This window comes from Phlebotomus papatasi, chromosome 3 (assembly GCF_024763615.1).
Source record: "Phlebotomus papatasi isolate M1 chromosome 3, Ppap_2.1, whole genome shotgun sequence".
Lineage (NCBI taxonomy): Eukaryota > Metazoa > Arthropoda > Insecta > Diptera > Psychodidae > Phlebotomus > Phlebotomus papatasi.
In genome coordinates this window covers 4,668,380-4,685,482 of record NC_077224.1, presented here as the reverse complement: position 1 = coordinate 4,685,482, position 17,103 = coordinate 4,668,380, and the positions used below count along the sequence as shown (strand labels likewise).

General features: G+C 33.9%; 1 protein-coding gene and 1 long non-coding RNA gene across 2 annotated transcripts in view; both read left to right on the top strand.

The window, feature by feature from the left end:
* LOC129805175 (far upstream element-binding protein 3) overlaps nucleotides 1-16,682 on the top strand; it is a 28,952-nt gene extending 12,270 nt beyond the window's left edge. The window contains exons 7-9 of the mRNA XM_055852933.1: nucleotides 2,449-2,937; nucleotides 11,761-12,157; nucleotides 15,950-16,682. Of these exons, the coding sequence (XP_055708908.1) occupies nucleotides 2,449-2,937; nucleotides 11,761-12,096 (825 nt within the window). The 3' untranslated portion in view covers nucleotides 12,097-12,157; nucleotides 15,950-16,682. The remainder of the gene's footprint in view (nucleotides 1-2,448; nucleotides 2,938-11,760; nucleotides 12,158-15,949) is intronic.
* On the top strand, nucleotides 4,832-6,569 carry LOC129806519 (uncharacterized). The gene is made up of 2 exons (XR_008752177.1): nucleotides 4,832-5,299; nucleotides 6,410-6,569. It is a non-coding gene; the product is annotated as an uncharacterized LOC129806519 (long non-coding RNA).
* Nucleotides 16,683-17,103: the final 421 nt, after the last annotated feature.

Genomic DNA, 17,103 nt, shown 5'->3' with positions numbered 1-17,103 from the left:
TTAGAAGAAGTGCTGATGAGGCGGTGAGGAAGTTACAACAAATGCTGATCCAACTGACGAAATGTTAAAGAAAAGCATCTCAAATTATTTTACAGGTAATGTGTTTAAAAAATGGTAGGGTAAGTGTGCCAAATTCCGGTCAGCTTTCAATTTCGGCCACCTTTTTTGTTCCTCGAATTTCCATGAATTTTTAGATTTTACATACTCTAGAGATTATACAATGCAAAAGAATAACAAAAAATGTAGCTTCGACAAACGAGATGACGTGAAAAAGATATTGGAAGAATTCCCGAAGGACAAGGAACTATGAGAATGAAGGTGTCCGAAATAGGGCACCAAAGCTATGTCTATATTTTTATTCATTTTAAAATGTATTAAGAATGATTTTCAGTAAATAAAGACGGTAAACTCTTTACAAGGTTCCAAGCAACACTCTTTCAGAAGAAAGAATAAAAAAAATCAATTTGAATTTAAAATATTACATTTCGAACTTGAGACTTTGACGCTTGCATGCAACTATGCCGAAATATGGCACACTTACCCTAATTAAAAAATCTTTAGTAAAATTAGCGAAGAGTTCTATCTAGTAAGATCAAATATTAAGCAACACTAGTACGCTTTTCTAACTCCTTTAGCAGCTTTTTAAATAAATTGGAGGGGAAAATGGTCCTGTCCTCTCTGTTGGGTTCGAGCAGAAATAATTGAAACAGTAGGGGAAAGTGGTAGGCCTTTGAATGCTGCAGCCTTTGGACATTTATTTTTCTCCCTTATTTCCCAAACCAAAAATTCTATTTTAATAATCGAAGTTATTGGAAAATAGTTAGTTGTATTGATTATAGTTTAGACTATAGGAATTTCGCTTTGGAAAATAGGAGAAAAATTGAAATATTCAAAGACTGCCGCATTCAAAGGCAGGCCACTTTCCCCTAAAGAAGTTTACTCTTCAGTTGTTTGATATCAAAATTGTCTACAGATACGGAAATTACGCTTTAGAAATAAAGTGCGTAAAACATTAGTTTTACATATGCATTTTGCAGATGAACTAATACATTCTTAAGAAGTATTTAAAGAAAAAAAGACGATTTTCGAGGAAGAGTGTTGACTTCGAATTTGTCAATGTAGATGATGTGAGAATCAAGTAGTGTAAAGGGATATTTTTATATAACTGGATTCCAAACTTTAAATGTTTTTTGCAGCTATAGAAATTATATTGGTTTTCATTTTACAGGAAAAAAACATTTTTTTTAAACAAAATTCGGAAAAATGCAAAAAAAATGCAAAAATGCAAATATGCAAATAAACATGAAATATGTCAAAATATGCATTTTGAAATAGGCTTTATTAGAACCACAAGAGCCCAATTCGCGAAGATAAAAGGTCAAATTGGGCCTGAGAACGCTTAACACTTCGTAGAACCCTAACTAAAAGTGTCACCGAGAGACCAAGTGGCAGCCGCTGCCATTTATCGGATTTTACAAAATATTTTGATATTTTTACTTATATTTAAACATTCGGAGCTTTAGTCGGTTCTTTTCTGGTGTCTGAATCAGAAATTTCACCTCCTTGAGTACTGTATCTAAATATTTTTAACTATTCGATGTTTTCATCTTTATCAGAATCATGGAGTAAGGGAAAGTGGTCTGCCTTTGAATGCGGCAGCCTTTGAATATTTCAATTTTTCTCTTATTTTTCAAAGCAAAAATTCTACTTTATGAACAATAGTTAATACTATTAACTATTTTCTATCAACTTCGCTTAACAAAATGGATTTTGAGCTTTGGGAAGTAAGAGAAAAATTTAATAATTCCCAAAATTATTCATATTTCCCAGTTCAATATTTCCCATAATTCTTCTCAATAATTTGCAAAAACACTTTCAATTTGTTCTTTTAATGCTTTTATACACTAACAATCAAGAAAATTACATCTACAGAACGTCAAACTCCCATATAAAATGCGTATGGCAGCAACTGCCACTTGGTCCTTCCGAGTGCAGTTTTTTGTTTTTGCAATATATTTACGATATTTACATTAATATTTAATTTATATTAAAAATTTTATAACGAAAAAATAGCCAGATAAATTCTGCACGCATTCGATCAGGCCTCCAGGCGAAATGATATATTCTTCACTATAAAAAAATAAATTGAAAACTAAATTGGCAGCGGCTGCCACTAGGGTCCTTCCAAGTGTTAATAAAAACACGCAAATACATATTTTGGCCAGCTCTACTTATTAGGGTAAAGTTTGGAATTTCGGACAGCACTGAAAGTCGGACAAATTTTTGGGTAATTCGGACACTTCCTTTGAAACTCGATAAGAAAAAATCAATGAAATATTTGAAGTTTCCATCAAAATATTACTTTTTTAAAGACTTTTATTGTTTTTTAATCAAACGCCTACTGGAATCTGTCCCCCGGGATATCATGTTTAATTTAATTCAAAACAGGATATACAACTGATCGGTGGCAGTTCGGGGGGTGTCGGTGGACCCAGCTATCCAGGTATGCAGGGTTCTGCTGCAAATACAGGTTATCCACAGCAATGGGGCTATACACCTCAGTCATGGGATCAGCAGCAGCAGCAACAGCAGGCTCAGGTGCAGATAAACCCCTCCACGGGTCAGCCTGACTACTCGCAGCAGTGGATTGAGTACTATCGCTCAATGGGGCTGCATCGTGAGGCGGATATCATCGAGCAGCAGCAGAAGGCTAAGCAGCAGGCAGTTCAGGCACAGCAAACTCTTGTGGCAGGTTCTGGGGCTCCGAATGGGGCTCCTGTTCAGGCACAGACGGGAATAGCCACTGTGCAGACGCAGCAGATGCAGCAAGCAGCCGGTGGACAACCGGATTACAGTGCGCAATGGGCTGAGTACTACAGAAGCATCGGGAAGATTGAAGAAGCCGAGGCTATTGAAAACCAGATAAAAGCCTCAAAGGTCAGTGAATACTTCTTTTTTCTTCTTAATTTATTTTTATTTTAGCCTGTCCTCGAAAATCGCAAAACAAAATAACAAAAGAAAACAGATTATTTTAGATCAGGTTATAGTGGAGCCGGTACCTTACGGAACCGCTACAGCCAGGCCTTCACTTAAAGCCTCCATTTCCACCCAAAATGAATCAAGTCAGTCCGTTTTTCGGATAAATGCCATTAAAGAGGGCGGCTTTGATCTTGATAAGTCTCTATCCGACAGCCCACGGCAGCCCTTTACCCGTCGTCGTCTGAAGTTAGACAAGCTGCGATAGGGGCAGTCGTACACATAGTGACTGTCTCCTCAGTTTATTGCTCGAAAACGCGTCGTGCGATTTTTTTCATTTTTAGTTATATTTTAGAGATTACCCAGGCGGACAATTTACCAAGTGTGAAAATACAGTTGAATGATTTTTAGTAGGGGAGACCGGGGTACCTATAGCCAGGGGTAAAAGTAGACAGTGGATTTTTCTCGTTTTTCTTAAAATGTACATCGAGCAAAGTATTTTTTAATGAAAGTAGGAACACATCCCCATATTACCAGAAATATTTATAACTCTGATCCTGTTATCCTACAATTTAGAAGCATTTTTATAAAATGGGTATAAAATTGTAGATTTGATGTTACAGTTTTTGGACCAGCATTTGGTTTTCTGAGTTTCTAATCAAGATTTCATAGTTTTACCTCGTTTCTGGTTTAATAAACCTAATTAAAAAATATTTTTCACTTAGATAATTATTATCCACTTTTTTATATAAGATGATAAGCACTGAAACAGCCCTCGGGGCAGTTGTAGTCACTCTTCCGTCTCGACCCAAAACTATCAATGATTTTTCACTAATCCATGGATAATTGTTAGATGAAAAAGTACTATTGATATTCCAAGCAATATTGCCATTTGTATGAGGAACTTGAGAAATAGATATTTTCAGAATGTTTGCATTCATTTTGCCTCAATTACAAAAATGTCATAAAAAAGTTGGCTAAAGCCCTTTTCTTTAAGTTTAAGTAATATATTTAGAATCAGTGGGCTTCAGTCTATCAAGTGAAACAATATTTGGTATCTCCAGTTTAAAATTTAATCTGGGAAACTAGTGGCAATTAGTACCCCAAAAGTGGCTATTTCTACCCAGGCCGGGGCAAGTGTAACCAATGTGTCATACTTTTTTCATTATCCTCTCCAGAAAAAGGCAAGGATTTTAGAGCTTTGAACTACACAGTAAAAACAAGATGAATTTTTCTAGTTGAATTCCCGACATTAAACCGATAATCGTAGTAATATTAGAAGAAAAAGTTGAAATTTCAAACGATTATTGCTGTAAAATTCAACTTACACTTGAAAATTAAACTATCAGTTGAATATTTAACTTTAGTTGAATATTCAACTGAAAGTTGAAATTTTCATCTGATTATTGTGGCAATTTTAAACCTTGAGTTGAGCTTTTCAACGATTATCGTTGTAAAATTCAACTTTACCTGAATTTTCAACCAATTATCGTTGTAATGAAAAGCCCACTGCGGCGGCGGCGTTAGAAGTTCACAAAGGTGTCATTGTGCAGCACAAGTGCAAAAGGAAGCAGACAATCTCAACAGTTTTTCACTATTTTACGGTAAGTTTTTGACAATTTTCCTAAATCCAGGGACACAGGAAGTCAGATAGATTTCCATAATATTGAGAAATTCACGAATTTATCAAAAACTGAGGACTTCTTTGAATCATTCGACATCAATCAGCTCCACGCATGGAAATCTTAATCTGACTGTCTGAGCTCCCAAAATAAACAAATCCAGCCAAAAGAAAACTCTAGTGCTCCAAACATATCTCCCTTAAGCCTCAAAATGGAATTAAGGGAGACAAAAAGTATGCAAAACATATTTTTTTTCCTGAGAGAGCAAAACAGGGAAACAAAGCGTTCTAGCTTTGCGAAATGCTCGACCTCGTGTCTTATATAAAAAAAATTTAAGAATTAAAGTTATTGTGAAAAGTTCTCTCAGGTTTATCCATTTTTAAATTTTAACCAAATTTAATTAATTGCCATCCAAAATTTTTTTACTGCTCTTTGTTGTTTTTTGCTATTTAATAATTAATTCAATCTGTATTAAGTCGGTATGTATCAAGCCATGTAAAATGAAAATATTCAAGGAAATATGTATTTCGCGAATCGGGCATTCCGCAAATCTAGAACGCTTTGCCATCCATATTTTATTATTCAGATATCAACATAGGGTGTTAGTTTTATTTTTTTTAAATTTATTTTAATTCACAGGCGGGGACGGATATTAAAAATATTTATCTTTAGCAGTGAGCCACCATCCAGACAAATATTAGGTAAGTTTGCAGAATCAAAATTTTACAAGCATTATGGTTGTAGAGATATGAGTTATTGATATGAATTAATTTAAATTTGTGTTTTCAATTAATTTAAATTTGTGCATAATTTTTCCTTGGTATTAAAATCGTTTTGAGACATAAGTAATCAGTGAATTTTGCTTTATAAGAATCGTAAATGCATTTTAGTAGTTATGGCACTGTAATTTTAAAAATTTCACGTAAAATTCCAAACACAGACATAAATTATGCTAACAATCTGCTAATATTACACTTAAGAGAGTAGATGAGTCAAAAAGATTAGAAAATAGCATATTTTCTGTAATTTTTTTCGATATTAAAATATTTATTATAATTTAAGTTGTTAAGCATATAAAATTACAACATTTAAACAATATTTTCTGGAATTTTAAATTAAAAATGTTTAAAATTCCGCTGTTGAGACCAGATTTCTGGATACTTATTTTGAAAAAAACATGCTTTTCCGTGGACAAGATTTCTCAGAGTGTATTCATCAGAAATCAAAAAGATAAATATTTCCTATTAGCTGACGAGTAAACTCGTACTTGAATGGTAGATTTTTTAAAATAAAATTTGTATTATTGGTAGAATTTTAGATAAAAAAATACAATTTTTGTCGTATTTTATACCACGTTTTCTCTTGTAAAATAAGTTGTGATCAAGATGAAAAATACTACTGTTCAAGTACGAGCTTAACTCATAAGCTAACAGGAAATATTTAGTTTTTTTTTTTATTTCTGATGAATATACTCTGAGAAATCTTGTCCACGGAAAAGCATGTTTTTTCAAAATAAGTCTCCGAAAATCAGGTCCCAATAGGTGAATTTTAAAGATTTTTAATTGCAAATTTCAGAAAATATAGATAAAATGTTATACATTTTTATGCTTATGAGCTCGAATTATTTTTCAGTTTATTATGTTGAAGAAAGACGTCAAAGAATAATATGCTGTTTTTTCCAAGTATGTGCGACCCACGTAAGCCCTTAAAATAAAATAGTTATTTTAAGACTTAACTATAATGCTTGTAACATGACTACATAACTTTTCCCATATCTTACTTTTTTCTTTACAATTTTTATTCTTTTTTAGACAAGGACATTTGTGAATACGTTATATTTGTATGGACAACGGGCCACTAATCCATACAAAATGCTTGTAAGGAGCGTTTTCAGTGGATATTACATCGTTCATCATCTTCAATTATTATTATGTTCCCAAAGAAGAAAATAATAAAAAAAATACTTGAATTTATTCAAATTTGTTTTATTTATAATTTATATTAAAGAAACAAACCAAAAGGAAATTCAACTTAAAAAAATTCAGCTAAAAGAAAATTCAACGAAAAAAAAATCAACTCAATCAATTCAACTAAGCTAAATTAAACGGAAAAAAATTTCAGCCCGTTAGATTCAACTTTAGAAATATTAAACTAAAAATTTTCAACTTAAAAAAAATTCAGCGAGTTAAATTCAACTAGAGATATTCAGCGAAAACTACTACGATAATCGATTTACTCCCATTACACGCGATAATCGTAGTAATTATTTTTTACTGTGTACATTGTTTCATATAGCCAATATCCTAATGCTACTTATGAAACATAAAAATATTAGACAAACCTTATCATTTTTTCACAAGTCACTCGCGAAAAAAAAGCTTCATTTGCTGGATAATTCTACCCCTGTCTCCCCTAACTGTTTTTCAAGGTCAAAAGGTAAAAAGGCCCTAGAGAGCATATTTTTTAACCGAATGATATTGTTGCAGAACAACACTTAATTATTATTAAATTATTTTAAATTCTTGTTATTGTTCCCGATTCTGTCCCCCTCTGTACAGCGCTAGTCTTATTCGGGTCAGCAGAACCCATAAGTAGCCGCGCTATTGACAGAATCGAGGAGTTGGACGGGAAATCTAGACAATAAATGTCTTTAATATGAAGCTGGCGTTTTAATATACGCTTCATTGGTGTCAGAAGTGGGATGGGGGATGCAATGTTTCTGCATCTCTCTATCCCAGTGGATAAAAAAGTGAACCGTGCTCCTAAATAATTGTGAAGAACAAAAAAAAAAAGAAAGATAACATAGCTAGTGCCAATTGAGAAAAAGAAAAGGTTAAAAATGGTGATTCCAAGTGAATAAAATTCGTCAACACTCCCAGAGATCAACACCCAAGAGATATGCAGAAATAAACCCATCATCAGAAATGGAATGACCACATCGAAAATTGATAGCGCCAGATTAACGATATTTGAACTACACTTCGCCTAGAAAAATGATTCCATCTCCTCAACTACTTTCTTCCCGTCCACGAGCGACGAAACGCAGCATAAACGATTGCAATGATCCTACGACGGCGATCAGATGCAACGTACAAGATGACAGCCAGGCCAGTTCAAGACTTACCAGCCTTTTTCGCAGACTCCAAATCTTCCGTGGAGAACCTCATACACTGCCGCAATTTCTACAATTGTGCGATTTTATCTACTACAACTATTTTCACTGTCCTGATTATTCTAATGACAAGAGATGGGTACTTTACCTATTAGTGAAAGTAAGTTCAAATGTATTTTGCTGTATAAATGGTGCATCAATTACTAAATATTCTGAGTTCAGAGAAGCATTATTGAATAATTATTTCGTTGATGACAATGATTTTCCATTTAATCTAGCTAATGATTTGATTCTATCGGATTTTTATTCAAATCCTCAACCTCAACTTCAAAATGCTTCTATTGGTCTATGCGAACCATTATTTCAATATGCTCAAGAATTGAAAATACAAATACCCGAAAGTGTAAAAGTAACATCTAATCAAGATACAAAAGAAAACTTCTGCATTAAATCGAAAGTCACATGTCAATTAAAACGCATTAGAATCAATGATCCAATCAATTGTGAAAAACCTCAAATTGTTTTTCAGAAAGATCTAATGAAGTTAGAGAATCAAACGTTAAAGTCCGAAATATATGATGACACAGAGAAATTTCACTCAATATTGCTCAATCCAGAAAATCCACATACCGATAAAATAATTTCAGTCAAATTGCAACATAAAGTGAAAGAAAACAAAATGAGAATGTCCTATTTAAAAATTATTGACGATAATGCCACAAAAATATTGCCAAAGAGACAATCAGCAGTTTTTGAGAATAAAAATAATAATAAATGCCAAAATAAGGAAAGAACCCAATCTGCGACCGTGACAGAGAAATTGAATTGTAACAAAATTGATGACAGTTGCAAAACATTGCAAATGCTTAAGGTCAGTTCTTTAAAAAGAAACTCATACTTTTACGCATTACAGTTAAAAGATTTCCAAAACAAAGAAGTTCAAATAAACAGGATATTTAAGAAACTGTTGATACTATTGTATAAATTTCTATTAACAGTTCAAAAATATATTTATATAGAATTTGATTTCCAAAAGTTCGCGCGTATAGGCGTAGGATAAAATGTTTCTTAAATTTCTGTTCGATTGAAAACAGTGATGAAGATTACAGCAAATGAACTTGGTTTAATATTCTGAAAAAAAAAAAGATTAAACATAAACTCAATTACCAAAAAAAACATAACTACCCAGACAAAAAATACAAAAACGGTTTGAAAAATAAAATCATAAAGCAAAAAAAATTGTATAACATTTTTAATATAAAACAATTGTCACAAAACTCTTATTAAACTTCAAAGAAAAGAGATATTGAAAAATATTTGCAAAATTTGAGAAGTTTATTGATGAAAGAAAAATTTTCTCTTATTTATTTAGAAATAATAAATATTGTATGAGCAGAAAATGAAAAAGATTGTTAGTATTATGTATTAATAACATATTAACACTAAGGAAAAACATTGTAAACCTTTCCCTCAAAACTTTATTTCGCACGAGGACGTGCGTTTTCCTAAGGAGGGAGGAATGTTGCAGAACAACACTTAATTATTATTAAATTATTTTAAATTCTTGTTATTGTTCCCGATTCTGTCCCCCTCTGTACAGCGCTAGTCTTATTCGGGTCAGCAGAACCCATAAGTAGCCGCGCTATTGACAGAATCGAGGAGTTGGACGGGAAATCTAGACAATAAATGTCTTTAATATGAAGCTGGCGTTTTAATATACGCTTCAATATCATGTTTGGGTTCGATGGAAAGGTCTTGGAATTTCCAGCAAAACCGAACCAGTTCCAATCGGTTTTGAGCCGGTATTGAACCGTCAAAAGCCTAATTTTCATCTGATTTGTTAAAATTTAATTAAAAATTAAAAATTCAATTATTTAATTAAAAGGTTGTGATTTTTTTGAAACTTTTTCTTAAAAAATTTTCAACTTCAAGATGGTTTTGCGTTGATTTATAGACAAATTAAATTCAACAGTTATTATGCACCAGAAAAAATTGGGAAAAGGTATATAAGGCAGAGCTCTTTCTAGGGAGTTCGAGCAGCTCAAAAAGTCTCGGACGTTTTGCCATCCCTTTTTTTTAAATAATAAGTAAAATTCCAACAGGAATTGGAAAAAGAAAAAAAGGTGTAAGGTTAATTTTCACCTTATTTTTCTCTGCAATATTATTCTGCAACTATTATTATTTATTTTTTCAAATATTTTCACATTTTCTTGTATTTTTTTGTGATTTTTCGAACCAATTTTCAAGCGATCAGGCATATTAAAATGTTAAGATAATTAAATTTTAATAGTTAAATGTTAAGTTTTCTTAGTCGCTAATTTGGTATTGTTTCCGGATTTGACGAGTATTTTAATAGCAGTTTTGCAATACTTGGGAATCTCGACAAATATTCATGATATTTTCGCAATGTTTGATAAACAATTCGCACTTCCGATATTTTAATGACATTTTTTTGAAAATTCAAACTAAAACGATATGAAAGAATATTAAATTTACTCATTTTTAGGTATAGTTATAGTAGTTGGCATATAAAATGTTCTATCTGAATGGGAGAATTATTAGGAGATGGAAAAAACACAGAAAAATGCACAATTTCGGGTGCACTTTTTCAAAAAATCTTTAAAAAATACACTTCATTTTCATCGTAGATTCTTGATATGTTTACAAGAGTTATAGAGGATGAAATTACGCGTCATTTTAGCTTTATGTGACTACCACCGGATAAATAAGACCGGAGATATAAATTTTTGAATTTTAGAAAACAGCACAAAACTAAAAATGCATATTAAAAAAATCTAGACGTGACCCGGACAAACGGATTTCAGATATGAGACCCTTAAATGACCCTCTAACAAGTTTTTGCACTCTCATCAGAAACACCCACAACGTGTCGCGAATTTTCGGGGGCCGCGAATTTTTTTCGCGGATTTTCGCGGGGCGCATAACTTTTCGCGAATTTTCAGGGAGCGCGTATTTTTTTCACGGATTTTAGCGGGGCGCGATTTTGTTCGCGGATTTTCATGGGGTGCGTATCTTTTCGCAATTTTTTTTCGCAGATTTTCGCGGGGCGCATAATTTTTCGCGGATATTCGCAGAGCACGTGTTTCTTCGCGGATTTTAGCTAGGCGGATTTTCGAGGGTCACGAATTTTTTCTCGTATTTTCGCGGGGCCCGATTTTTTTTCGCGGATTTTCACGGGGTGCGTATCTTTTCGCGAATTTTTTTTCGTGGATTTTCGCGGGACGCGTATTTTTTCGAGCACTTTCGCGGGGCGTGAAATTGTTCGCGGAATTTCGCGGGGCCCGAATTTTTTCGCGGATATTCGAGGGTCGCATATTTTTTCGCGGATATTCGCAGGGCGTGTATTTTTTCGCGGATTTTCACGGTGTGCGTATCTTCGCGATTTTTTTTTCACGGATTTTCGCGGGTCGTATAATTTTTCTCGGAGCGCGTATTTTTTCGCGGATTTTCGAGGGACGCGAATTTTCGCGGGGCCCATATTTTTCCACGGTTCCATATTTTCACGGGGTGTGTATATTTTCGCGGATTTTCGCTGGGCGTGTATTTTTCGCTGATTTTCGCGGGGCGCGAGATTTTTCGCAGGTCGCGTATTTTTTCGCGGGTCGCGAATTTTCGTGGGGCGCATATTTTTTCGCGGATATTCGTGGTGCACATATTTTTTGCGGATTTTCACAGGGTGCTTATCTTTCTCGGATTTTCGCGGGGCCCGAATTTTTTCGCGGATTTAAAATTAAAAATTTTAAATAGATTCTCAAAAATTGGAATGTTCTTGGTCTTTTAAATGCCGTTACCACGTCTGGAGCCCAAACGGTTTGAGATAGAGTCTTGAGATCTTCGGGGGACCCCCCTATTAGTCGCCCCTCGATCCAATAAATTTCTCAATAAACTAGAACTTTTTGGACGTCAAAAACTTTCTGTGATTAATGATAGGGGCACTATAGTCGGAAAATTTGTGTTTATCTTAAGATATTTTAACTTTATCACTTCTCCTGGTCGATTATCTTGATCACTCAAATGGTTAATCTTCAGGGTGCAATGCCAGCATCGACAGCGTCATCGGCAACGCTGCCAGGGTATAACATGCCAAGCGGAGGCGCCAATCCTGGATCGCAGAATATTGTAGCAGCTGCCGGAGGTTTTGCCCCCAATAGCACTCAGTATCCCCAGTTTTATGGTGGAGCTAATCCTGCCCAACCCACAGCTTATCCGCAAGGCTACCCCGCTGGCCCCTATGCTGCCTATCCGGGTGCTGCAGCTGCTGCTGCCGCCGCCGCTGCTGCTGCTCGTGGTGGAAATGCAGGCCAGGCTCCAGCTGGAGTACCAACCCCAACGCCACAGCCATCAGCGACTGAGGGCAAGAAGTGAAAGCGATGCGATGGCGTCGGAGGGATGTTCTACTTCACGCTCATTTCCCCCAATTTCTGAGGTATGTCACTATTAATTGACAAAAATGATGCTTCCTTTCATTTTTATACTCATGGTCTCATTTTTATTCTTAAACTGTTTTATTGAGAAAAAAATTACCAAAACAAATGCCAAATACATTGTCTTCGTGTCATTTTTCTCTCTTGAAATTTTTTTTTGTGTATAATCCAAAGTTGTGTCATTATTACTCAAGGCACTACTACTACTTACTACTACTCCATGTTTCAAAGGTGCCTAAAAAAAATGCTTCTGGCAATGTGACATTCTAATTTTTGTCGAAACATAATTTGTTTTTAATATGCAACACTTGTACAGAAGAATTGCATGGTAATAATGAAAATGCATAAGATTTAAAAGGATAAGGAAGGGGGTTGCAAATCAGGATAGTTTGGGGTTTGCAATGCAGTTCTATTTGCAAATTTAGAATTCAAACGCCTGGCAAATTATGAAAACCCAAGGATGCTTCCTGTAATTTATGAACTGTCCTTGCACAATAAAAAAAACACCCAAAAATACTTAGGCATAATTATATTTAACCTAAAGTTGTGCACTTTGAACTGTCAATCAAAGTTTTGAAGTTACTATTTCTTCAATATCCGAGCATCAAAATGTTATTCTGACTCAACAATGGCTCGTCCTTATTCAAGAAAGTACTCTAATATCTAACCTAAGATTGTTTGAATATTTTTGGGTGAAATTATAGTAAAAAAAATGGTGTATAACATTGTGTAAGTCATATATTAGTTATATTACGGTTAAAAAACTTACTCTGCCTTTGATTAATGAAAGAGCCTTAAAATGGTAATGCCAGACAATCAACCATCTTCATTCATTCACTGAATGAGTTCAAGACCGATATGACAGCAGCTATAGCTGACTAGACTGCAAACCAGGACCTCATTCATATAGACACGACTCTGCCATTTGACCCACTAAGCCTTTTTCAACACAAAATCACTCTCAAATAACTTTCTATGCAGGCCTGAGCTAAAATAAAAGCCGAAGGGAATATGGTGGTGCCTGTTGAGGTTCTTCGAAGTGCCGCGAAAATTCACGTAGAGAAAATGAGAGGTTTTTTAATGTTAAAATTGCTTCTGGACATCGGATTGAGTTGGCCTCAATCCGATGTCCAGAGAAGTGTTGCATCAGCAAAATCCCAAGTTTCCCCGGTGCATCCTCATTAGGAGTAGAGCAATTGAGAAAGACAAATTTCAGAGATATTTCACGATTTTCACCACTGAAAGCTTTGGCAAAGATATCCGTGTTTTCCTGTCCTGAAAGGATAACCAGCCCTGACGCACACGGAGGGAGTTTATCTGCTTGATTCTCAAGATACGTCTTACGTCAGTGCTATTTCAATTACTCTTCGATATTACAACAAAAACATTGGGATGAAATTTTGAGCTGGGAGACTCATATTCTTTTGAGCTGTCCCAAAATTCAGGATAGGTTTGAGAAAAATCCTTTTGTACAACACTATTTTGGTTAATAAGGAATGCAAAAGTACATATTACAAGAAGGGACACGACCTGCTAATAAGGATAAAATAGAGAAGAAAATATTTTGTCGCATTTCAGAGATTTTTTGCAACCGCAGCGCCGCCAGACGTTTGTCAAGTGAGTTATTTGTGTCTCTATCTCTCTCTTGAGTTGAATTGCGCGCGATTTAAGAACTTTCCATTTGAAGTGATATTTGCATTTAATTTCTTTGTATTTCTGCAAGATTCAAGTAAAGGGATGTGTAGTGAAGAGCTACCCGTCTTCTGACAAAGATATCAAGAAGACAATTTCTTTTTATGTGAGTTTTTCTTTCTATTATATTTTTTTGGTGCAAATATATTCATCATGGCACCGTAAATAAGCGGGATTAGTGTTACCATCACAGCTATCTGCAATTTCCATTAGAATTATCAACATAAAATTTCCGATAATACACGACTTTTAACGAGCACAGGTTTGTTCTATAAACCTCTAGAGTGATCTTCTGAATATATATTCTTCCAAATGCTTATACCTGTCGGGGTCATGGACTTAGGACCCGGACGAACTTAGGTTAGCAATCTTCGCCTCTCGATCCTCCGTCACTTCAGGAATACATTTGAGCTCGATTCCAAAATGATTCCAAGCAAGACTCTGAATTTTATTCAGTCATCTTGTCCAAGGGGATCTCAGTGGCGCAATAGGCAAGACCGTTGGGTCTTAGGCGGATGATATCTATGATTCGACTCTCAAAGTTGTGAGTTCGAGTCCCGCCCGGTGCAGATCAGAATTTCTAGAAAAAGACATTTTCACTGTGATAAAACGTCATAAAAATACACCACCTCTACCTAAAAACACTTCCGGGAACATGGAAGAAGCGTCCATGCAAGACATGCAAGACTTGACCACTGATGAAGGCTTGGAGACCGAATCGAAAGCTCTGTAGATAGTTGACGTGTTTCCCCGAGCGATTTTTAGTTTCCCGACGACTTTCGGAACCCTCTACTGTTGATTGCATTTCACGGCGGCTTATTCCCACGACTAAGCTCGGCCTTCCTCATCACGCTTCTGCAAAACTCCCTCATGACTGCAGAAGCTCGACCGATTTGTGGCGAGAGCTTTACCTCCATCTTACTATCACTCGTAAATAAAACCCCGAGATACTTGAACTTCTTTACCCGTTTCAATGAAATTCCACTAGCATGTAGAGTGCATTATACAAGCTGTCGGGATATTACCATTAACAAATCGATCGCAAAAATAACAAGTCGATCGAGTGTGCACTGAAGTCCTTCTTTGGAAGACATTGTAAGTGGGATGCACCCTAATTATATTTGATTTAAAACAAATTAATAAATTCAAATTCAGAATTAAAACTTTAAAAATTCACTTTTCTGGTTTAATTTGTCTACTACGTGGCAAATTTTACCATTTTAAGACGCCACTGGAAAGACCATATTTGACGAGTCATTTTTGAGTCATTAACGGGTAATTTCAGAGTCATTTTGACATGGAGTGTTTTCTATGATAAATCGACTTATTATTCTGTACTATAAATTAATGTGAGGTTCTGACAATCGTCAAAAGACTCCTTTTCGGATACACAGTACGGTTGTTAGACGACAATTGTAATAAAAAAAATTACTACTTGGGTATTGCATCATATGCATAATAAAATTCAATTTTGTAAAATTGTGTACCGCTTTTGGGCCTTTTTTTAATTTGCATCATGCATAAGATTCGTTTGAATCTAAAGTTTTGCTTAGGACTGCACTAAATATCGGCTGCCGATAGTACGATAGGGAATATGGGGTTTTGCAATAAAGGGATGGGAAGAGGTTAAAAAAAATGCCATTGCAAAAATATCTTCTAAAAGCACTCCCTCAAAAGCGTCACATGTCCTTTGAAAAAAAAATTATATTACTAGATAATGTGCACTCTATATTCAAAGTACAATAAGAATTTGAAATAAATGATTTTGGGCTTTTAAAAAATGCTCCAATAATATAAATATTTAAATATATATATATTTAGCTTCTGTTAATTGAATTTGTGTATGTAATATTTATTCTACAATGTTTTTATTGCATTTTATATTTCTCATAATGCATATTTGGGGTATAAAAAAATGGCCATGATTTTCTTACATTTATCTTTTTTTCTTTTATATTACATTTTTTTCTTTTTGTTCTTAAAAGAAAAAGAGTTTTATTTTAACTAATATTGTGTCCCATACATATTTTTTTTTGTTTATTATCAATCTACAACATATATATTTATTTAGTAGGTAAGCCAATAAAATGCATTTTTTTCAGAATTGATGACTTGATGAAAAGTGAGATGTAATGTGAAAATTAAGATGAGGTTTGATGGATTGAAAGACCCCGGCGATTCGTGAAATTTTTCCCTACTTCTGCTATTCAAATAGGAATTCACATTAGAAAACAATAATAATTAAAAAAAAGAACAAAAAAATATATAGAATAGTTCCACTAAATGCTATGGAATATTTACTAAATAACATTTGGTGGAAAAGTTTTCTCTTTCTCACACATAATTATTATCATATATGTACGCCTCTATAATTATAAGGGATATTACTATATATTATATTGAATAATTTAAGGGATTGTATTTGTTTTCGCAAAAAAAGCAAAAAAAAAAATATTCATGAAATTAAACAAAACAAAAAATCAATTATCTCAACCCTTTAAAATACATTTTCAGTATATTATTATTTTTTTCTAATTTTTAGCTATAATTTTTTTGTCTACAATTTCTTTTTAGTTTACTTTATTTTATTCTTAGTAACAATATATATTAAAACGAAATAAATACATAACATTTTCTGATAAATTCGTCAAATACTTCATTCATCTTTTACTATACCATTTAAGTCACGTAATTTCTATATTTTTTTCTGTTTCTAACATGTACAAAAAAAATAATAAAAAACTTAGCTAGTAAGATATGAATTTGGAAATTATTCACGTATGAAAATGACTATGATGAAAAACTTATTGAAATAAAAATTTTACGCACATAAAATTTATCATTAGTATATGGTTACAATGAACTCTCAAATCATCCTTATTCTATTTTAATATGATGATTTTTTTATTTCATTATGTGAAATATCCACAAGGTTATTTTCTTTTCATTTGGATGACAGCATCATGACGTTTTAGCTACGTAATTATGACGAAAAACTAAATACAGACTTAGCATGTCCAAAGCTAGAAAGTGGATATGTGTGAGTGTGTCATTTTAGGTAGGTAGATGGGATGCAAATGAATCCTTGAGTCAATTTTTTTTTTGTAATTTTTTCATAAATAATAATTTTGAGAGTTAAAAAATATTGAGTGTGAAGGGAATTAAAAAAAAAATATACAAAAATCGTCTATTCTCTGTATATAAATGTTTCAAAATGGAAATAAAATGTCTACCCAACTTCATACGTTTTCTAACA